The 23,999-nt window shown below is 34.6% G+C and overlaps 1 protein-coding gene across 2 annotated transcripts in view; it reads right to left on the bottom strand.

Annotated features, from left to right (window-relative positions):
* Positions 1–23,999, bottom strand: part of LOC145300888 (piwi-like protein 1) — a 105,001-nt gene that overhangs the window by 5,654 nt on the left and 75,348 nt on the right. For both annotated transcript variants that reach the window (XM_080144527.1, XM_080144526.1), the window contains exons 10-16: positions 22,162–22,279; positions 21,571–21,688; positions 21,300–21,484; positions 20,763–20,932; positions 18,115–18,239; positions 11,076–11,250; positions 10,825–10,978 (exon numbers count right to left, since the gene is read on the bottom strand). In XM_080144527.1, coding sequence (XP_080000653.1) covers positions 10,825–10,978; positions 11,076–11,250; positions 18,115–18,239; positions 20,763–20,932; positions 21,300–21,484; positions 21,571–21,688; positions 22,162–22,279 — 1,045 coding nt within the window. The remainder of the gene's footprint in view (positions 1–10,824; positions 10,979–11,075; positions 11,251–18,114; positions 18,240–20,762; positions 20,933–21,299; positions 21,485–21,570; positions 21,689–22,161; positions 22,280–23,999) is intronic.

Below are 23,999 nucleotides of genomic sequence, written 5' to 3'. Positions count from 1 at the left end.
ATATAACTATTTTAGCAGAAGCCCTTGAAATCTGATTATCCAAAGCGTTTTAACGTCCATGGGTATTGCTATGTTTAGTATAAAACTGCTCTAATAAAAACTGATGTTCTTGTTCCTGGACAATGCAACATTCAAACACACTTGCTCTATTTAGGATATTAAGCACTTTTAGATTAATGAATAACATTTAGAAAATCTATTATTACTATGATTGCTTTTGAGCAACAGTGAGTTTGCCCTTCTCTAAAACTTGTTACGTCAACCTCCTCTTGATTAATTCTGCTTCAAATGATGCCCTCAAAAACAAACAGTTTGCAGACCTCAAAACAAAAAAAAAAAAAAAAAAAAAAAAATTACTTTCACAATGACTAACTAATATTTGTGCAAAATTTCAAAAATATTCAATGTGTGGTTGAGAAAAGTGCAAACAAATTGATTGATTGATTGATTGGTTTTACGGCATATCAACCTATGTGGTCATTTAATGCCGGAGTCCTTTTTTTTTTTTTTTTTTTTTTTTTAACTTTTTTTATTGGGAGGGGGGGAATGACTTTTTCAGCCTTTCCTCCCTTTTTTATAAAATTGAAAAAAGAAATTAAATGTTGTATTTATACATGGATGTGTATATTTGGGTGACTTTAAATTTCCTTAAATTTTCTTACATAAATTTACTTTCCTTAGGTATGCTAGAATATTTGCTGAGTTGACCTTTTCAAAAAGGTCTTCCATATTGCTTTCTGTATAATATAATTTTCTAGTTGGGGCAAGGTCATCACACCCAACTAGGATATGTTTTACTGTGAGTGTCTCCTGGCATGGGATGCACTCTGGCGCCGATTCTCCATTTAGTATATAAGAATGAGTAAAGTTGGTGTGCCCTATGCGCAGTCGAGTCAGTATCACATCTTCTCGGCGTGATCTCTTGATGTCCGGACATCGTTCCTTAAGTTCAGGTTTGATTGAGTATAATTTGTTGCCCTCTTGCTGACTCCACCGCAGTTGCCATTTTTCCTGTATGTATGCTTTTATCTGGGGTCTAAGATCAGTATGTGGAATCTTAAAATTGTCAGTTGGAAGGTGAGAAGATCTTTTTGCAGTTGTATCTGCTCTGTCATTGCCTTTGATCCCCACATGGCTGGGGATCCAGACAAGAATAATGTTTTTAGTAGTTGAAAGGATATTGATTTTTTCTATTAATTTTTTTGTTAGTGGATTTTCTTGTTTTTGATTTTGTATAGATAATAGGACTGATAGAGAATCTGTGAGAATGATGAAGTTTTTGGTGGTTTCCTCTGAAATTATGTTGAGTGCTAGATCGATAGCTATAGTCTCTGCAGTGAATATAGATGCTTCATTTTGAAGATTTCTCTTCATTGTGGTTTTATGGTACGTTGCTGCACATCCAGTGTGATTGTTGCTTTTAGACCCGTCTGTGTAGATAAAGGTGTAGTCTGAATATTGTAATTTTAAATGTTGAAGTTCGTCGTGGTATTCAATAGGGTTTGTGGTAGATTTGGACTTTTTGTTTAGGTTGAGTTTTATTTCAACTTGTTTCATGGTCCATGGGGGTGTTTTAGGCAGTATGAAGTTGTAAATGCTGGAGATTGGAATTTTCGATTCTTCAATGCTTTCCTTCATTCGGAGCCCGAACGTTTTGATAGTTTTTCTTCTCATGTTAAAGAGTTCTTCATATTTAGGATAGAAGGTACATTGGTATGCAGGGTTGTTTGGGCAAGACTTCAGTTTCAGTAAATATTGAAGGGCTAACTTTTCTCGCCTTAGATCTAGTGGGGGTTCGTGTGCTTCCGTGTATAGACTATTCACGGGGGAAGTTCTGTATGCTCCTAGGGCCAATCTTAGGCCAGTATGGTGAATAGGGTCTAGGCTTTTTATATATGATGTTCGGGTTGATCCATATATGAAACAACCATAGTCTAGCTTTGAGCGGACTAGTGCTCTGTAAGGTTTAAGGAGTGTTTCCCTGTCTGCACCCCAATCGGTATGTGCTACCACTCTCAAAAGATTTACAGCTTTGTTACATTTTTTTTTCAGATAGTTTATGTGTGGGATGAATGTTAACTTTTTGTCAAATAAAATCCCTAAGAATTTGTACTGGTCAGTAATGGGTATGGGCATTCCTTCCATGGTTAGGACAGGATCATTATGCATGTTCTTTAGTTTGCAGAAATGCATGCATTTCGTTTTTCTTTTGGAGAATCTAAATCCATTCTCTTCCGTCCATCTCATTACTTTGTTTAAGCACAATTGAAGCTTCCTTTCTATTATAGATATATATCTAGATCTACAGCATATTAGGAAGTCATCCACATATAGGGAGCAATCTACCCCAGGGTTAAGGTTTTTTACAATGTTGTTAATTCGGATACTGAACAGGGTTACTGACAGTATACTCCCTTGAGGTACTCCATTCTCTTGTTCTTTCAAGTCCGAGAGAGCTGTGCCAACCTTTATTCTGAACTGTCTATTTTTTAAAAAATTTTCAATAAAAATTGGCATTCTGCCTTTTAGTCCAAGCGCCTTCAGATCCCTTGTAACACCGTACTTCCACACAGTATCGTAGGCTTTTTCCATGTCAAAAAACACTGCTGTTAAATGTTCCTTCCTTACAAAGGCTTCTCTGATGAAGGTTTCAAGTCTGACTATGTGGTCTATTGAACTTCGGTTTTTCCTGAATCCTGTTTGAAATTCTGTAATAAGATTCTCTGTTTCCAGGAACCAGATTAGTCTTTTGTTTATAATCCTTTCCATGGTCTTACAAATGCAGCTTGTTAGAGCTATTGTTCTGAAATTCAATGGATCTGAGATGTTACTTGATTGGGATTGGATATTTGAGTTTTCAGATTTGGGGATTGGTATTATTGTGGCCTCTTTCCAGGTCTCTGGTACGTTTCCACTGGACCATATAATATTGAAAATTTCAAGTAGGTATTTCATTGAGGTTTCTGGAAGTTTTTTGAGGATTTCATATGGAATTTCATCGGGCCCTGTAGCTGTGTCATGGGATTTGGTTAGCGATTCTTTTAATTCAGGCAAGGTAAGAGGTTGGTTGTATTTTTCAGTATTTTGTGATTTAAATAGAATTTTCTTTTTCTCTTCCTTTTCTCTAATCTTTTTGAATTTCTCTGTTTGTCTGTCACATGATGAAATTTTTGATAAATTATCTGCCAGGTTATTGGAAATGTCTTTTTGATCGGTGTATATTTTGTTGCCTTTAGAGATGTGGGATATTGGTGTACTACTACACTTTCCTTCTATTTTCCTCATCATGTTCCAAACTGTTTTCGCCTTGGTATTCACATTAATTTTGGATATATAATTTCTCCAAGTTGTTCTTTTGGATTCCTTTATGATTCGTCTGGCTTTTGCTCTGTTGTTTTTGAAGAAATCCAGATTTTCGCTTGTTGGATACTTTTCGAATTTTCTCAAGGCAGCTCGTCGAGCTCTGATGGCTTTTCTGCATTCTTTTGTGAACCAAGGTTTGTTGTGATTGTTGGTTTTGGTTGTTTTCGGTATGGTATTATTTGCTATGTTTGTGAGTGTTTTAATGAAGTAGTTCAAATGGTCATCTTCATCATTCTTTTCGATAATTAATTGGTTTTTGCACTGTTCCTGGAAGTCTTCCCAATCCGCTTTATGTAGGTTCCATTTGGGTGTTTTTTGTTCAGTGCTAGTACTTAGACTTTCCAGGATGATTGGGAAATGATCACTCCCACAGGTGTCATTGTGTACTTTCCAGTCATAGTCCATATATATGGAAGGATCACATAAGGTAAGGTCAATGGCGGTGAAAGTACCTGTTGCTGGGTACATATAGGTGTAGTTTTGATTATTAAAGAGGCATAGATTATTTTTATTTATTATGTTTTCTATTTCTTTTCCTTTTTTATTTGTTTCTTTACTTCCCCATATTACATTGTGACTGTTGAGATCTCCTAGTAGAAAAAAGGGTTTAGGGAGTTGTTTTATTAATTGAGTTATCTCAGTTTCGTTGATTGTATCTTTTGGAGGGACGTATATTGAGCAAAGTGTTATAGTTCTATGTAGAGTCACTGAAACTGCAATTGCTTGCAAGTTTGTGTTTATATTTATTTGTCTTTGAGGGACTTCATTCTTCACAAGTATTGATGTGCCTCCAGAAGCTCTGTCCGTATCTTTATTTATGTAGTTGTAAGATGTGTAGTGTTTTATGTTGATGGTATTATTTTCTTTCAGAAAGGTCTCCTGTAGACAGACAAGTGCTGGGCTCATATTTGTTATTAATAATGTGAGTTCATTTTGGTTTGCTTTTATCCCTCTGATATTCCATTGTAATATTTTGTTCATCATTTGGAATTGTGTTCAACTTCCATCGTCTCCAATCCCTCAAATCTATTTTCTGTCGGAGTCCCTGTTCGAGATATAGATCGGGATCTTTCTTTTCCTGTTTTTGTTTGTTTTTTGTTTTTTTGTCTGGGGGGATTTTTGATTCTTTTCTGGCTTGTGATGTGTTTGATGGTTGTTCGGTTGTTTTTGTAGAAATGGTTTGTGGTTTTGTTTCTTTTTGTGGTTCAGTAGTGTCTTTACTTAATATTATCCTTGGATTGGTTGCAGACATTGCACTATTCATTTTCCTCATTTCTTCTAATAGTTCTTTCATTTCCTTTATTAGTTTGCTTAGGACATCAATTTTCTTGTCAGTTGTATCCGTTACATGTATATGACCATTTTGATTGTTGATTGGATTAGTTTTTTTTGTTGCATCTGCATATGTTTTAGTTTCGATGATTTTCCTGGCCTCTGGGTAGGATATATTCTTTATATGTTTTAGTTTGGTTACTTCTTTTTCTCTTTTCCATATTTCGCAATATCTAGAGCCAGCGCCATGGTTTCCCAGGCAGTTGGCACACTTGAAATCTTTTCTGCAGTCAATGTGTGGGCCACTTTCTCCACATCTTCCACACACTGGTAATCGTGTGCACCGATCTTGATGGTGTCCAAACTTCTGGCACTTGAAGCATTGGAGGGGGTTTGGAATATAAATTTCTACATTTATTTTCATATATCCGACTTTCACTTCTTTGGGTATGGTGAGGGAATCGAAAGTTAGTATATATGTATTGGTATCGATTTTCTCACCGTTTTTTTTAATTTGAACTCTGCGAACATCTAACACATTCTGTTTCTGTAAGTTTGTCCGGATTTCCTCCAAGGGACAAAGTGCAAGTTCGTGGCTTTTCACTACTCCTTTGCAGGTATTTAGGGTTGGATGTCTGTAGCATTTGACTTTGATGTTTTCAAATAATTTTAGTTTCAATATTTCTTTAGTTTGTTCTTCGTTATGGGTTTCTATTAGTAGGCCGCCGTTTGTTTTTTAATAGACTTCGGTTTTAGAGTTTTAAGATTTTTTTCAATTTTAAAAGGTGATAGTTTGCTCAAAGGAGTTTCCTCCATTGATTCTATTACTACGAATGTTGAGTTCCTTGGTTTTATCGTCTCTTCGTCAGAGCTACTGATGTCAGAGACATCAGAGTGGGTTCTCTTTGGGTGGTTGGGTGGTTTTTGGGAGGAATAAGCCATATATTTTGTTTTCTTTTTTCGTCATCTTTGTTCCCCACCCACCTCGGAGTCCTATTTGGGAAGAGCCTGGGGGAAACCCATTCGCCCAGCCTCTACAGGGATACAATGATGATATAACCGACTTTGGTGGTATCATAATGATTATCTGTTCTCTCTTGATATTGCTATGGGATCTGTAGCAATCCTGAGGGGTTTACAGCCTCGTCATCGATATTCACACCTAATCGATTGACCCTCAGCCACCGCTTTCCATCATATATTAGGGAGTAGGGTTATTTGTGGGAGAGGGGGGATGTGTTGTATTAGTAGTGGGTTTTTGGAATGGGCAATATATGGTGGGGCTTGGCGTGACTGGCCGATTGGTCGGATCGGGCCTCTCCGACCGCCCGTCTAATCGAAGTAAGGGCCAAAGTAATGTGTTGCGGTGCCTAAACTTCTATGTATCCTGGTTTAGGTTCGCTCAATCACCAGGATCACGTCCTAAGACTTTACGGGTAGCAACCCACGGCTAACTGGTTTCCCCATTGGGGGATTTTTACCCTCTGCAGGGGGACAGTCGGTTTGTTCTCATGCCCTACCGACAGGGCAAAAAAATAAATAAATAAATAGATAATTTAATAGAATATATTTGTTTTCTTTTTCTTTCTTTTTTTGTTGTTTCTTTTCCTTTTTAACATCTGTTTCTATTTAACCCATAGTTGGGACCCTAACAGGTACTACCACTCCGGGTCAGGGTGGATCTGGGAGCAATGGCAATTAAGAGGTGGCTCCACACTCCCCAAGCCCGTAAGCTGGACCTCACCATCGGATGTAGTTTAAGGTCATATCCAGGACCGGGAGTAAGGAAAAAATAAAATAAAAAGGGGGGGGGATAGGCTGTTGTTTTTGTTTTTGGTTTTGCAGAACATAATTAAGTTTTACAAAAAAGATCAGAAAACAAAAAAACGTCAATGTAGGTGCATTTCGTCTCAGGAAGCCACAAGGCAGCCTGATCTGGTAGCACCAGGTGCAAACAAATGAACGATTTGTGGGCATTTATCCCTATAATGTGCCCTAGGTGGGAGCAACCAGAGTTATCCTAGAAAATCTGTTCTGGAAAAAATTTACTTTCACCATTACTAAAAAAACTAATTTTAAAAAAAAATCCAGGGTGTGGATATTGAAAAAAGTGCGAACAGACCAGACGAATGGGAGCAAGTCAGGGATTAATAATATATACACTCATGAACAAAAAAAATGGGCCAGGAAAGAAATTTACAATTTATTGCACAAAAAGCTGCATTACACAAAATGCAATTAAATAATAAACGAAAATGAGTAAAAAATATAAAGAGCAAGATATTTACTTTAATAAAAACTTAGTATGGAATGGAATTGCCCTTAGATCTTTTTAAAAAGATCAATTCTTTTTATCATACTCTCAACCAACTTGGAGCACTGTGAAGAGAAGATGTTCTTCCATTCTCTTTGTACTGCTTCCCATAATTTTTCTTTGTTGGAAAAAGTTTTTCTAACTAATGCACGAGATATTATAGCCCAAATATTTTCCATTGGGTTTAAATCTGGGCTTTGGCCAGGCCAAAACATCACATCAATTGAATTATCAGTAAGCCACTTCTTTGTGATTTTTGCTGTGTGTACAGGGGCATTATGTTGAAAAATAATGTCATTGTTCATTTCTAACTTCTGGATGCTTGGTAATAGACCTCTTTCTAATATTTGAATGTATTCTTTGGCATTAATGGACGCATCACATCTGATAATTTCCCCAACTTCTGCAGCAGAAAAGGTCCCCCATACCATTATTCCTCCGTTTCCATGTTTTACTGTGGTTTTTATGCAATTCGGTGAAAATCTTTCTTCGGATGCAACGCTCAGGGGCATCACTGGCAAGGCAAAATCTTGATTCGTCCGACCAGAAAACATTTCTAAACCAATCTGCATCTTTCGTACCATAACATGATGCAAATGTCTTTCTGTCGCTGATGTTCTTAGTTAACAAAGGTTTTTTTGCACATCTTTTTGATGAAAATCCCATTTCCTTCATCCTTCTGGATATTGTCACTCTAGAAAGAGAATTTCCTTTTGCTGTTTCGAATTGTTTGCTATGGTCAACATAAGTTTTTTTGCGATCCTTCAAAACGGTCATTTTAAGCCTGTGATCGTCCTTCATTGTGGATGCTCTGGGGCGACCAGAAGCAACTTTCCTGCTCACTGTGCCTTCAATTTCGAACCTTTGCCCAATTCTCTTCACAGCTGAAAGAGATGTTGCCACCTTTTCTTCTTTCAAAATGTCGAAAATCTGCTTGTAAGTCAAATTTGCCTGTCGTAATCCTGCAATTCGGTTTTTAATTTTTTTGTCAAGATGTCGTCTTACTTTTCTTGGACTCATCTTTAATACTAATAATCTGAAAAATACTAAATAACAGCTAATTATTAGCAAACAAGCGATAAAAATTTTAAAAATTGTTTTCTTTCCAATTTCAATCATGGCCCATTTTTTTTGTTCCAATTTTAATCATGGCCCATTTTTTTTGTTCACGAGTGTATGTCAGGTTTATGTTTTGTGTTGGTTGAATTTTAAATTACAAATATGTATTAAATACGTTTAAAAGCCAACTTACAATGCAATATTGTGAAATTTTTTTTCCTCGCCATGATGTTGAATTAAAAAACAAAAAACCACACACACACTTCCAGCATGCAAATTCTTTATTAACTGCCCCCCTCCCCATTCAACATTATGGTGAGGAAAAATTAAAAAATGTCTAGAATTCTGATGAAGGAGTCTATCTCCAAAATATTAATTTTAAACATGTAAATATTTGTTTATTTTCACAATATTGCATTGTAATTTGGCTTTTGAACGTATTTCAAACACACACACACCTTGTCTGAGGCAATACAATTCAGCTTTGTGGCTATATTCTGTGTGGTTTTTAAATTTTTACTGATAGTGACATTTCTCGAAATACATTTTACATCATAAAATCTTAACTTTTTATCAACTAGGGTCTAAGGACTCCAACAGGAGAGGGAAGCAGCACAACAGCTTTTGGTTGACAATAGTTGACCTCTACTTTTGCAAACAACATTCTGTAACGGAAAGTTTTTCGACAGCAAGATTACTTTTATAATGTAGGATATTTTTGTAAAACTGTAAAAACTATTCAAACAAAACTTCTTATTAAACCATTGAGGGATAATTATTTTAGATTTTAATAGTTGTATTATTATTTGGTATGGAGAAATAAGTAATTTTATGTAAAAGGTACAAGACATTTTGAAAGAACAGGATTTTCCCTACATTAAAAAAGTCGTAAAAGCGTAACATAACTGCTAATTTTATTTACAAGAAAAGAACAGGGTTTTCCTTACATTGAAAATGAATCTCAGAAATTCAAAATATTTTTTTTAAATATTAAAACACGACCTCCTCATTGGGAGCAAATTGGACAAAAGGTCGTTTTTTTGATGTAAGGAAAATTCAGCTCCCAAAAAGAGGCATTTTGGATTGGTACAAAAATTAAAATGACCTCATCTACCAAGGAAAGGAAAAGTGTAATATAAAAACCTCCATTTATTCAAATACTAGCCTGGGTGCCTGGCTTTGCTCGGGTGTTTGGAGGTGTGTGTTGAGCAATAAAAAAAACTGTTAGTAGGTAGGTTAGAACCTATGCCGCGAAGGAGGAAAAGAATGTGGAAAAAAAAAGGGGGGGGGTAATGTCTTTGCTGTTGCGTCCATCGTCAAACTGGAAGTTAGACATTTGAATTAAGGCTAGTCAATCAAAAAGAGGGGATGACTTTCGACCCTTCCCTGTAGAAAAGTGCCCAATTGAGTGAGTAAGTCAATTCTGATATTTGTCGCCTGAAGGGTTGAGCTTCAAAACGATCCTGACTTCATGCAAATCCGGTGCCTCTGTTGAAAGCTTTAGGCAAACAGATACATTTTTAAACAGACAGATGAGATTTATATTATAGAAGGTGACAGACACACACACATAAAAATAAAAACTAGTGAAAAAGAAATAAATAAAAAAATCAATAGGAGCGGTATTGTGAAAAACAAAACAGTACTCTTAAATATGGATTATTATTAATTATATTATGAAGACCTCCAGTTTGACAACTTTTTTTTGTCTTCTGAAACCCGGTAAAAAAATGTAAAATGTTAACATTTTTTTCGCCTTTATTAATATTATCCAGGTATTGGTATTAATGTTTTTAAAATTATTTTTGTTTCTCTCGCTCTTAGTGATTTAATAGATTTTTTACACACAAACACGATATTTGTTTCCCCATGAAAGCAAAATGTGACAAGTCAAAAAAAAAATAAAAATAAAATGAAAAAAGAAAAACATGCTGTAATGATCATGCACTGTGAAATGTGAAGTAGTAGTGCGAACAATTCCATAAATATGTTGTCAGCGTAGATCTGGTTTGTCGCTAAGCAACAACCTGGAAAAATGGCTGGTCATTTTTATTTGTACACATACAAAAATGCATATCGATTATCAGTTGCTGATACTTGTAGAAAACATTTCGATGCAAAACCTAGCTTATAACACTGCCAGTCACACCAAGTACCCTTGCGAAATTTCATAAAAATCGGTCCAGCCGTTTTTGAGTCTATAACGAACGAACTCACAAAGTTGCATTTATATAATAGATATAGATATTTTGTTTAGATGATTTTTCCAACATGAAAAAAATTACCTTGTATTTAACTTTGCCCTTGTAAGGAGTTAATCAAATAGTAAAGGGTCATTTAATTTAGAAATTGTTTTTTATACTTATTTACAGATAACTATTAAAATGCAAAATAATTATCCCCTCCCCCCAGTTTGTTTATTAAAGTTTTGTTCAAATAATTTTATTAAAAAGCTTTGTAAAAAAAAAATCACCTACATTAAAGAAAATAAATCTTGCTGGCAAAAAACTTTTTTTTTTTTAAAAATGTTTGTTTGCAAAACACCATATGCAAAGGTCAACCAGTGTCACTTGAAAGCTGCTCCTCTTGCTGGGGTTCTTAAACCCTAATTGATCAGTCTTTTTGATACTATTGCCTAATTTATTAAACTTGACCTATGTCAATCTCTCGATGGTGTTGTTTTCAAACAATCTACTGACAAGTTCACCCTCTTAATAGGCTTGTACACGTAATGAATAGATTGACCTCCACCCCTTACTTTTAAATAGAAAAAGAGGTCTTGGAGAGAGGGGGGAAAAAAAAATAAAAAAACTTACTTGTGATCCGGTGCCATAGTTCTGAATGCTTCCTCGTATTGTTTGAGCTCATAAGTGACGAGTACGTTCAACTGACCATCACCAACACCATCTCGGTATATGAAAACCCGCTCGGGAAGGCATTTATTGACTTCCACATATCTCTTCAAGAGCACTAAAAAAGTAAAGAATAAATTTTTTAAAAAATTTTAAAAATAAAAACCTGAAGTATACCCCACCCCACCCACCAAAGAAAGATACTCGCTACTTACTCTGCATCACAATATGCATCTTCGATGACAATTCCTCATGGGCCGTCTGAAAAGTAGTACGCGAGTACCAATGTGTTAAATCTTTATTCATGCTGGCGACAATGCCACCAACAGAATGACCCTTCTTTGCAGAATCGTGATAATGGTCAATGCCAACGATCATGAAGTTGTTGAGCTGAAAAGAAAAAAAAAAATCTTATTGGCCATTTCCAATACGGATCTACAAAATAGCAGAAGAGCAACAAGAATTTCTAGCACTACAAAAATGTCTTTCAGAATTGTGATAACACCATTTTTAATTTGGCTAGTTTTATGATTGATTGATTTTATGGCATATTAACCTATGTGGTCATTTAATGCCAGAGTCTTTTATATACATTAATAGTTATAGGTTTTATGTATGTATCTGGTGTTCAGTGTCTATGTTTATATAGTTAGATAAGTTTTTTTTTTTTTTTTTTTTTTTAAATTTTGTTAAGTAACTCTGTTATTTGAAAATATTTGAGAAGGGTAGTTTGGTCTACATAAGTGAATATGTCCTTTACAGTTTTTTTCATTTTATAGATTCAGTCAGTTTGTTTTCAAGTCTTCGCATCTTATTAATATGTGATTTACTGTGTATGGTTCCTGGCAGGGTATGCAGAGTGGGGCTTCTTTTTTTGAGTAGGTAGGAGTGTGTTATAGAGGGATGAACTATTCGGAGTCTTGTTATAACTTCCTCCTTTCTGTTTTGGTATAGCTGAAATTTAGTGCTGCTTTATCATTACCCTTTATGTTGATACTAGCGAGGGGTACCCGGCGTTGCCCGGGTGTTTTTTTTTTTTTTTGGGGGGGGGGGGGGGGGTAAAAAAAAAAAAAAAAAAAAAAAAAAAAAAGTGAGTATGAGGATCGAACCCAAACTCTTGAGGCAAAGTTGTAAATTAAAGTGCGAAAAAAAAAAAAAAAAAAAAAAAAAAAAAAAGTGCGATGTTAACCATTGCCCCACTGCGAGATGCTAATGGAAACACGTTTGAATTTATTTAATTAGTTGGATTTAGCAGGTGCTCGTTTTAATGAGTCAATGAGGTCAACTGCGGGATAGTATTCGTTTACTGCTGAACACTCCCTCCCCCCACCCCCAAGATGTTATAGGAAAAAGACTAACCCACATGCGGCGAGCGACAAATATTGAATATTTATCTTCCCAAAATCGAGCAAATTAAATAGACAGGCGAGCTTTGTTGTTAACTGTGAGATATTACGATTTCTATGCAATATAAAAAGTTTTAAAAAGTTGTTAAGCGAGCGACCGCTTCTCTGAAAGAAGCCTTTTGTAGACACAGAAAAAGCGAACACACATACATACATTTTCGCTTTTATATTTATAGATGACTGGGTATCCAACAAAAGAGGATGTTTTTATCATTAGGAATATCAAATCTATTTAGGGTTTTGATGATTATTGGGTTTGTTGGTTTCCTGTTTTCCAGTGTTTCAAGTACTGATTTGGCATCTGAACAGTTAATGAATTGTTTCTCTTTAGAAGATTCTATAAGATCAAGTGCCATACCAATGGCTGATAATTGAGCAGTGTAGATAGATGCTTTGTCTGGTAATCTTTTGATTAGGATTGTTTTATTGTGTATGGCTGCACATCCAACATTATCTCGATCTTTTGAACCATCTGTATAAATTGTTGAGTGTTTGGAATACTTATCTTTAATTATTTGGAATTTTTCTTGATAGATGATTGGGTTGGTTTTTGTTTTAGGATACTTAATTAGGTCTGATATTTTTGTTTGTTTTTTTCAGCTAGGAGGATATTTAAGTTTTACAGGTTCGTGTATTGTTGCAATGTCTATCTGGGCTTTATTTATGGATTCTTCCATACGTAGGCTAAATGGTTTTATAGCATTTTCTCTATCAAAGAGGTTTTTGTATTGGGGGTGGAAGACATTTGTAGGCAGGATTAGTTGGACATGAAGTCAATTTTGTATAATATTGTAATCCTAGTTTTTCTCTTCTAAGTGACAATAAGGGTTCATCTGTTTCTACATATAAGCTTTCCACTGGAGAGGTGGGGAAGGCTCCTAGAGCCAATCTTAGTCCTTGGTGGTGTATTGTGTCTAATTCCTTTATATAGGACTTTCTTGCGGATCCATAGATATAGCATCCATAATCCAACTTGGATCTGTATAATTTAATTATTGAGTTTTTGTCTGCACCCCAGTCTGTATGAGCTACTACTTTTAAGAGCTGGATGGCTTCGTTGCATTTTTGTTTGAGGTATTTAATATGGGGAATGAATGTTAGCTTTTTATCAAAGATGATAAAAGATATTTATACTGATCAACTATAGCTATTATTTCATTGTCCAGTTTCAGTATTGGGTCACGGTGCATTTTCTGGATTTGGCAGAAATGGATGGCTTTTGTTTTTTCTTTTGAAAATTTAAACCCATTTTTTATTGTCCATTCATTTATTTTGTTTAGACACAGCTGTAAATGGCGTTCTATTCTTGGAATATATTTTGATCTATAACAGATAAGGAAGTCATCCACATAGAGGGCACATTCTGTTCCAACATTTATATTTTTAACAATGTTATTTATTTTAATGCTAAAAAGTGTGACAGACAGAATGCTTCCTTGTGGTACTCCCGTTTCTTGTTTTTTACTGATGGATAGAGTATCACCGAATCGTACATTAAATTGTCTATCATTTATAAAATTTGTGATGAAAATGGGCATTCTGTTTTTTAATCCAAGCTCTTGTAGATCTTTTATAATGCCATGCCTCCATGCAGTCGTATGCTTTTTCAATATCGAAAAAGACTGCCGTAAGATGTTCTTTCTTGATAAAGGCTTCTAGCCGAATCAGGTGGTCCATGGGGCTTCTTTCATTCCTAAATCCTGACTGATAATCTGTAATCAGATTATTTGTCTCAAGGTACCATACTAATCTGCTGTTAATCATTCTTTCCATTATTTTGGAAATACAACTAGTGAGTGCTATAGGTCGGTAATTCATGGGATTTGTAGAGTCCTTTGATGATTTAGGTATAGGGATTACTATGGCCTGCCTCCATATTTCAGGGACGTTCACTTTCTTAAGTATCATTAAATATTTGTAGTAGGTAATCTGTAGACGTATCAGGAAGTTGTTTTATAAATTAATAGATTTGATCAGGGCCAACAGCTGAGTCATGAGCTTTGCCTAGGGATACTTTCAATTCATTTTTAGAGAATGGCTGGTTGTATTTTTCTGTATTATTTGTCTGAAACTGGAGTTTTTCCTTTTCTGCTTTTTCCTTAATAATTTGGAATTTTTTGTTAGAGTTTTTGGAGGAGGAGTTTTTTGCAAAAGTTTCAGCAAGACAATTTACCATTTCTTTCTTGCTAGTAATTTTTTGGTTATTATAGATCAGGTGTTTAGTAGATAGAGTTGCTAAGATTTTTCGGATCATGTCCCAAAACTTTTTGTATTTGTTTTTATTTTTGATACCATAGTTTTTCCATGATGTTCGCTTCGATTCTTTAATGGTTTTGCGAGCTTTAGCTTTTTTCTTTTTATCAAGATTTTCTTTAGTTGGTTCTTTTTTGAATTTCCTTAGCACAGCTCGACGAGTTCTGATGGCTACTTTGCATTTTTTGTCAAACCAGGGTTTACTATGTTTTGGGGAGGTAGAGCTTTTTGGAATGCATTCTTCTGCAATATTATACAGTGTATTAGTAAAATATGATATTATTTTGGTTTAGGTTATGATCAATGTTAATTTAGTCCAGCATAAATTTTGGAATTTTTTCCAATCAGCCTTCTGTAAGTTCCATTGTGGTTTTGTTTTCTGGCATTGGATCATTGTTTTCAAGTGTAATGGGAAAGTGGTCACTTCCATATGGCTCTTCTAATACATTCCATTTGTAATCCAAGGCAAGTGTTGGATCACACGGTGTTAAATCGATTGATGTGAATGTACCAGTTCCTGGGTGTAAATAAGTGTGTTTTTTATCATTAAAGGGATATAGGTTTTCGTTATTTATATTTTCTGTAATTTTCCCCCCATTTGCTTGTTTTTTCACTTCCCCATATCTCATTATGGCTGTTTAAGTCTCCCATAATGATGTATGGCTTTGGAAGTTGCTGTATTAGCTTGCTCAGATCCGTTTCTGAGATGCTTTCATTTGGGGGGGGGGGGGTATGTATAGTGAGCAAATGTTGATGGTTTTGTGGAGTGTTGCTTTTATTGCAGTAGCCTGCAGTTTAGTATTAAGTTGTATGTGACTTTGGGGTATGTCATTTCTAATAAGGATTGATGTACCTCCACAGGTTCTGAGTCCAGTATTGTGTATATAGTTATACTGATTGTAATTTTTAATTTTTATATTGTCATCCGATTTCATAGGTTTCTTGGAGACAGACTACTACTACTACTGGAAGTAATTTATCGAGTAGAAAAGTGAGCTCATTTAGGTTTGCTTTTAAACCATGACAATTCCACTGGATTATGTCTTATTTCTATCCGGTATGATTCTGTGTGTCATGTTTTGTATTTTAATTTATTATTTGGGTGTTTTGGGTTTAGTTACACTTTTCTTTTTTTTTTTTTTTAGTTCTCATCTATCTCCATCTCTTTGGATGTAAAGGGTGTTCTCTTGTTAGTGTGTGTCTCAGCTGAGATATCTTGCCGAGGCTTTTTATGTTTGGGTTTGGGGCTTTTTGATTTACTCTGTCTTGTGTCCTTTCTGGCTCTCGATCAATTCAAATTTATTTTCGTTTTCAATTAGTACTGTTTCTGTTTATTTTGGTTCTTGGAAAGGGGTTTTGTGTTTCCCTGTTCTGCTTCCATTTTTCTTGATATTGTGTGTTTAATATCTGCTTTTGTCCTTGTTCGTGACTTGGATCTTTCACGATTTATTTGCAGTTTTGTTGATCGGATTCTATTTTGCTCTTTGGAGCTTGTTTTTGGAGGGGGGGGGGATCTAACGTAAGGCAAACGAACGATGTTAAATGTAAAAATCGAACAAAAAAGAAAATAGAAAAACGAACGTTAAAAAAAAAAAAAAAAAAAAGTACATGAAATTGTGTCAGTTCTTCAAATATTAAAACTAAATCAGGTCATGACGTCATCTGACGCATGCCTAGAACCGATTTCGTCGTGAGAGGAGGTTTTTGTTAAGGGGTAGGTGAGCATGAAGATCGAACCCGAACCCTTGAGGCGAAGTTGGAAATTAAAGTGTGAAAAAAAAAAAAAAAAGTGTGTGGTTAAGCATTGGGCCACCGCGAGATACTAACAGAAACATGTTTGAATTTATTTAATTACTTTGGCAGGTGCATGTTTAATGACTTAATGAGATCAACTTTGACTGCGGGATAGTATTTCATTTACTGCGGGAACGCTTTTTTTATTTTTATTTTCCCAAGATGTTGGTGGGGTCCAAATTGAATAGCAATATTTCCACATTGATCAAGGCTGATTGCTTTCGGACATTTCCGGCGATCACAACGGGAAAGATACCGCCAGAATTAGTGTCGCTTTTATTATACGAAAAAGCCTAATCCACATGCGGCGAGCGAAAACTTTGAATATTTATCTTTAAGACATACTGAAGATGAAGTTTAACTTTGAAATATACTTAAACATTTATTTTGTTTGAAATTTATATTTTGTAATGTGTTGTTTTGGCTTCAAACGTATCTAATACATATTTATTTTATATGCTTTTTGTGTCCAAAAATATGAGTATTTTATTTGTATTTTTCATTGCAAGTTGGAATTTTTTTTTTTTTTTTATGTTAAAAAACAAAGTACATGTTTTTCTAATGTAAAAAAAAAAACTACTTAAGCTAGGCTAGTTTATTTCCTTAAAAAAAACTAATGGCTAATATGTGTAAAGAGGAAAGAAATTTTTTTTTTTTTTTAAATAATTAAAATTTAATATTTTAGTGTGGGGGATCACTTTCCTATAGAAATTTAACTTAAAATGAGACCCCACTCATGCAGAGACCATGAGGCCTGATTGCTTTTTCTATTTTTTTGGAATAGGATTTGGTGTCTGGTGAAACTCTGGTATATAGGGTTTGAGGTGTAAGATGCAAGTTGTATAGTATTGTAGGGCTAATTTTTTCCATCTCGTTTCTAGTGAAGGCATATTTGTTTCTGCATAGAGTATAGATTGGTGTGGTGATAAAAGCTCAAAGTGCTAGTTGGAGTCCTTGGTAAGTTGGGTTCTCTAATGTAGGATTTTCTTGTGCACTGTAGATAAAGTAGACATATTCCAATTTAGATCTTATCAGTGTTTGGTAGAGTTTTAGAATTGTTTTGCGATCAGCTCCCCAGTTTGTACAAGCTATAGTTCTCAAGGAGTTGCCTCCTTTGGTTGCATTTTTTCGGATCTGTCATCTATTTCCATTGTTTCCAAGGTTTTAAATTTATTCTGTCCCGTAGTTCTTATGTGACGCTAACTTATAAAAGGTTTGCATTTTTTTCTTAATATCTATGAATAAAGTTCCATTTCTTAATTTCATTACATTTTTGGGAGTGATATTCAAATATTTTTGTATTAAAAAAAGGATGAGGTGATAAATATTCCTATTTACTGATACCAAATGATTTTTTGGTTTACATAAAGTTTTTAATTTCAGCATTATCATGCCAACTAATCAAACCACGGAATTCAAAATTGCAATAAGTGAGAGAGTAGTATAACAAGAAACTTCAAGTATCTGGAATTTCTTAGTCTCGTTGTTTTAAGAATTTCAAAATGTAAAACAGCCAAGTAGAATTTTTTTCTTTCAAAACGATCAACCCTTTGTCACCACATTCAATCATATCTTTGGAAATGGATTAAGCCATTTAAAGTTATCAGGGATTGTGAAAGCCTTTGATGGCGATTATATGATTTCACTTAAAATAAATCCAAAAATTAGGTGATTAGACAAGGACAAAAAAAAAAAAAAAAAATGCTCAACGATTATACCTCAAGAGACGAACTTGAAGATGTCATTAGCTCTCAGCCAACAGACTGACTGGAATTTTTACATTATTTAGAAAAACACTTACTGGTAATTGAACAAGCCATGGTGTTCCTCCAAGTTTGCAGTTTATCTGAATGGCAATTTTTGTAGCCACTGACATAAAAGTATTTTTTTTGGTCAGCGACCTTTGAACCACAACTTGTGATGGAACTGAAACAGAACAAAGGAAAAACAAGTTATAGTTTACCAACAACTAAAGACAAATCCGATGCAGCATAAAGTACTTTGTACTGCCTTTGCTGATGACGGATTTACAGTACATGGGAAGTGTGAGACTGTTTATTTGGCAGATTAGTGAAAACTGTCATTCCTAAGATCATCTTAGCATTTGCCTAGGAGGTTCCTGATCCTATAAAAATTGGTTGTTTTCCAAAATGGATGATCTGACCTTGAGCATTGCTGAAAACTATGTTGAAGTCGGGAGTTATAAGTGCAGTGAAGCCTGCCTGAATCACTCAAACACCTGTGAGTAAGTCCAAATGGCTCTAATCATTTAAGAAATGTGTACAGGAAACAGACCTGGATAAACGGCTAATTACGCCCTTGAATTGTCTGATTCAAGGGACTAATAACACTGATGGCCGTATTACAGGCTAATAAAAATAAGGGTTTTCCTGTAATGGACTAAATGAATTAAACATGTTGATGCAGATGTTTGCACAGGAAAAAATGTGAAAATGGTGAAAGCAAGGAACTAATGTATCTATTCAGGATGACAGATAATATTTAAAAGACAAAGAGTTTAACAAAGTTAGGGTTTAGCTTAAATGTAACACCTCTGGTTTGGTTAGTTTGTGTTTTATGGCACATCAAACACCGATGCCAAATTCTTGAATTAGAACAGTCTTCTGTTTTTAATTATTTGTGAAAACAAGTTAGGTTCTTCAACGCATTTATTGAATCAAGTTAGGTTAAGTTAGGATTATATTTTCTTATACAGATTTGCTTTCTTCAGGAAAACAAATTGTGTGAAATTGTGTGAATTGTGTTTCTTTCAACTAATTTTTTCAGGTTGACGTAAAAGTTTTGACGAATATGTGCGAGATCACTATAATCTAAGTTTCATAGTTTGGATTGTTTGGTTTATTGGCCTATCAACAGGTGCATCGTCATTTAAGGCCAAAGAAGGGGGGGGGGTCAGTTCTAAACGAATAGGTAATTTTACTTTTCACTACTCCCCTTCCTTTTTTTTTTTTTCCTTCCCTACTACCACATCGAACATTATTCCCAAAATAACTGGATACCACATCGAACATTATTCCCAAAATAACTGGATACCACATCGAACATTATTCCCAAAATAACTGGATACCACATCGAACATTATTCCCAAAATAACTGGATACCACATCGAACATTATTCCCAAAATAACTGGATACCACATCGAACATTATTCCCAAAATAACTGGATACCACATCGAACATTATTCCCAAAATAACTGGATACCACATCGAACATTATTCCCAAAATAACTGGATACCACATCGAACATTATTCCCAAAATAACTGGATACCACATCGAACATTATTCCCAAAATAACTGGATACCACATCGAACATTATTCCCAAAATAACTGGATACCACACCGAACATTATTCCCAAAATAACTGGATACCACACCGAACATTATTCCCAAAATAACTGGATACCACATCGAATATTATTCCCAAAATAACTGGATACTACATCGAATATTATTCCCAAAATAACTGGATACCACATCGAATATTATTCCCAAAATAACTGGATACCACATCGAATATTATTCCCAAAATAACTGGATACCACATCGAATATTATTCCCAAAATAACTGGATTTGGCATTAAATAACCCACAAAGGGTTGATATGCCGTTAAACAAAAAAATAAATAAACTGCATCGACTTAGCCCTCTTATGCCAAAAACATTACAGCATTAACATTAATTTAGCAACCAACAACTGCAACATGAGATCTAGCCATTGATCCAGTGTTTCTAGAATGTGGCTCCCAGCCGAAAAACCGACTGATAAAGACACTGTCTCTTGTAGTCAACAATTCAGACAGTTCATTAAGGAATGGGATATCAATTTCAGATCATGCTAAGCATACAGGCTATCCGCAAATGGCATCACAGAAATTTGTGGAGACAGTAAAGCATGAAAGTGTGCCCTATTATGGAGGCTGCGTATTGATATGTCACAAAGGATAATGTATTCAGCTTCTCAGCACCCACCAATGTACTGCACTTGTACAAAATCAGGGTGGAAGGTGAAAATGGAACTAAAATAACCAGCTAACCATTGTCACCTGTATATTATACATTCAGGGGGAGTGTAACGATAAAGAGAGACATCAGTAAAAAAAAAAAAAAAAATGCTTTGCATGTTGTGTATGGCCATCTGTCAAGTAAAAAAATCTTCCTTTCATAGTTTGTATTGATATGCATAAACGAATGAATCAACTCAAATGAAAGGCAGATAGAAAACAAAGTGGTGGTGCTGGAAATCAGAAACATAAATGACCATTGTAAACTTTTTTCGTTATCTAATAAAATTGCTTCTATATTCAATATGCAAATAAAGATGCGTCAATATTTTATCACGGCTGAAAAAAATGAGGGTGGGCAGGTTCGACTGCAAAACCATGTTCGTACTGTGTATGGTAAAGTAAAGATGGGGAGAGACTTACTTGGTCTGCCTGCAGGTTGGTCGATTGAGCAAAATTTTTTAATGGCATCATAACGACTTTTTGCGTTATCATGCACAAGAGCCACTACAAGTTGTGTAGTATCAACAACATTTTCTTTAATGCAGGCAATGTAGGCCTGGCCTGAGGGATCCATATCACGGGTTTCGCACCTGAAGAGTTCAAATAAATTTTATTAGTCAACATGTACACAAAGACAGTTTTCAAAGTGGAGAAAAAAAAAAAAATGTTAAAATAAAAGTAAAAAGATTTGTCAAAACGTAAAATTTAACATAAAATTACTTTGGTAAATTTGTAAAGTTTGGATCCCTCCCCTCGAATTTTAATATCTTTATTTCATTCCAGATGTTCTTATGTCAGTTTTTTTGTGTATATATATACACACACCTGGCTTTTTTCTCTTCTGAAAAGTATTAGTATTCAAAATGTTATGGCCTAAAGAGGTTTTCTTTCTTTTCTTTGTTCTGATGATGTAAGAAAGTTTTCTCATAAAAACTAAAATCAATGCAAAAGGCTCACCAGATGGGTTCTTGGTATTTTATCCGCAATGGGTCTGCCACCCTTTTGAGACATTCCTCAAAATCACCTGCCATTCTTGAATAAGTTCTTGGATATATAAGAAGCCAGTTTGACACATTCCGTGAAGTGTGTAATGGAAGGCCTCTCATTGGACCAGACCATTCCGCATTTTCTTCACCTTTAAGCTGAAAAACAAATAATTGTTGTAAAGTAACCTTCAAACAATCACATGAAAGTCATTGTGCGAGAAGAGTTAGGTGTTATTACTTACTATTTTACTGTCACCAAATATGATTCTTTCTGGTTCCAAAACTCTGGCTGGAACTTTTGCCAATTTATCAGAGAGTTGCATTTCCCACTGAGAAACCAATTTTGCGACCTCTGGATTTCTGGAATGAAAATGAAAATGAAAATAAAAACAAGAACGGAAACAAAAACGGAAACAAAAACGGAAACAAAAAACAAAAACGGAAATAAAAACAAAAAACAAAAACGGAAACAAAAACGGAAACAAAAACAACAAAAACGGAAACAACAAAAACGGAAACAAAAACAAAAACGGAAACAAAAACAAAAAACAAAAACGGAAACAAAAACAACAAAAACGGAAACAAAAACAACAAAAACGGAAACAAAAACAACAAAAACGGAAACAAAAAACAAAAACGGAAACAAAAAACAAAAACGGAAACAAAAACAAAAACGGAAACAAACAAAAAAAACGGAAACAAACAAAAAAAACGGAAACAAACAAAAAAAACGGAAACAAAACAAAAACAAAAATGAAAACGAAAACAAAAACAAAAATGAAAACGGAAACAAAAATGAAAACGGAAACAAAAATAAATAAAATAATACTCACTGGCGAGTTCTTTGAATAAATTTTTCCAATCTATCAATCCTTGTGTCAGGAGTTAGTCGGGTACTTTGGGCAAGATCTCTCATAATGTCAAAATTGGTGCGCACTTCATCCTCAAGACCTGCAGCAGAGAGAAAAGAAATTGAGATTTGAAGTTAATTTTTTTTTTTTAAATAAAAATTTTATATCAAGAGTTTAAAAACATTTGGTTGGTTGGTTGGTTGTTTTACAGGATACAAATAATTTGGGTGTTATTCAATGTTAAATCCAGTAATTTGGGAAAAGTTTTTGTTTGAAGTTCTTTTTTTCTTCTACAAAAACTAAACGCCATGAATAAATATTTGAAGATATATTGTTTTTTTTTTCTTTTTTTACCATGCAGAACATAACTGAATGTTGTAAAAGGAAAAAAAAAAAATGTTTGGAGTGAAGCAAAAGTTTACACAATACTTCTGACACAGCATATAATTCACTAAAAAGGAAAACTCTAAAATGATAAGAAATATAATTCAGATAGACTTTACATAAATAAAACATTACATGTGTGTGTGTGTGTGTGTGTAAATATCTAACAGGTAAACTCTTAAACTACTCGTCACACAACACTGAAATTTTCAGGCAATAATATTCATTAACCAACGATGGTTTATAGCGAATAACATTTGTTTACATGCATGAATAACGCGTACAGACATCAGCAAATTTACACGTAAAATGTACATTAACATCGAGCAGATATTTTGTATGGTCATGCGTAGTTAATAGAGAACAACGATAGATGCTGAGATTTAAATTCTAGCTGATAACTTTTTTTTTTTTTATTATTATAAAAAGAATGAAATACACAAGTTTTACTCGTGGTTTTGTACGATCTCATATTTATTTTATTTCATATACATTTTTAAGATGGAGGGAGTGGAAAATAACATACGGAATACAAACCAGGCTGAAATAGTATTTAGAAAGCCATTCTTAATATGGGGAGGGAAAGGTATTTTTTAAAAACTATTTTGTATGTTCACCCAACAATTTATTAAATAAACTGAAATACAGACCTTGCTGAAATAGCGTTATTTAGAAAGCCATTCTAAATATGGGTAGGGTAGGTTTTTTTGTTTTTTTTTTACTATTCTTTACTTCTCCAATGGGGGATATGGAGTTAATCCCGGAAATGGCTGAAGCAGTCTACGATCTAAAAAATACTTTATTTTATATATATTTTAAAGGAAGGGGGTAGGGATATGGAGTCAGGCCCGGAAACGGCTGAAGCAGTTTATAATCTCAGAATTACTTTATTTTATACTGGGGGAGGGGTACCTGGCATTTCCCCGGGTGTTTGGAGGTGTGTGCGCTGTTAAATATAAAAGAAATCAAAACACCGAAGAAAAAAAAAACTAACATAAGGCAAACGAACGATGAAAACAGAAAAACGAACACATGAAAAATGGCTTAAATAAGCCTGTTTCGATATTTAAAAAAAAAAAAAAAAAATCGAAAGATATCTCATACCACGATTCGAACCCAAAACGTTTAGATAACAAACCAACACGCTAATCAACTAAGCTAACACGACGTACATGAAACTTAGTTTTTCAACTATTTAAAGTAAATCAAGTCATCTGGCGCATGCATAGAACCGGTCGTCGTCACGAGAGGACCGTTTTTTTGTTTCTCCTGTTCATACACTTCAGATTTTTCTCTTCCAAGTCGCACCCTAAAAGAATGATTCTTAAGGAAATTTTGTATGAATATTGGCATCCTTTCTGATTCCTAGGTTGTGCAGGTCCCTCATGATGCCGTATTTCCATATGGTGGCGTATGCCTTTTTTAAGTCAAAAAAT

This window comes from Euprymna scolopes, chromosome 2, assembly GCF_053919585.1.
Source record: "Euprymna scolopes isolate OS-2025 chromosome 2, ASM5391958v1, whole genome shotgun sequence".
Taxonomy (NCBI): domain Eukaryota; kingdom Metazoa; phylum Mollusca; class Cephalopoda; order Sepiida; family Sepiolidae; genus Euprymna; species Euprymna scolopes.
Note: the sequence above shows the minus strand (reverse complement) of the source record. Positions and strands in the feature narration are given on the sequence as shown.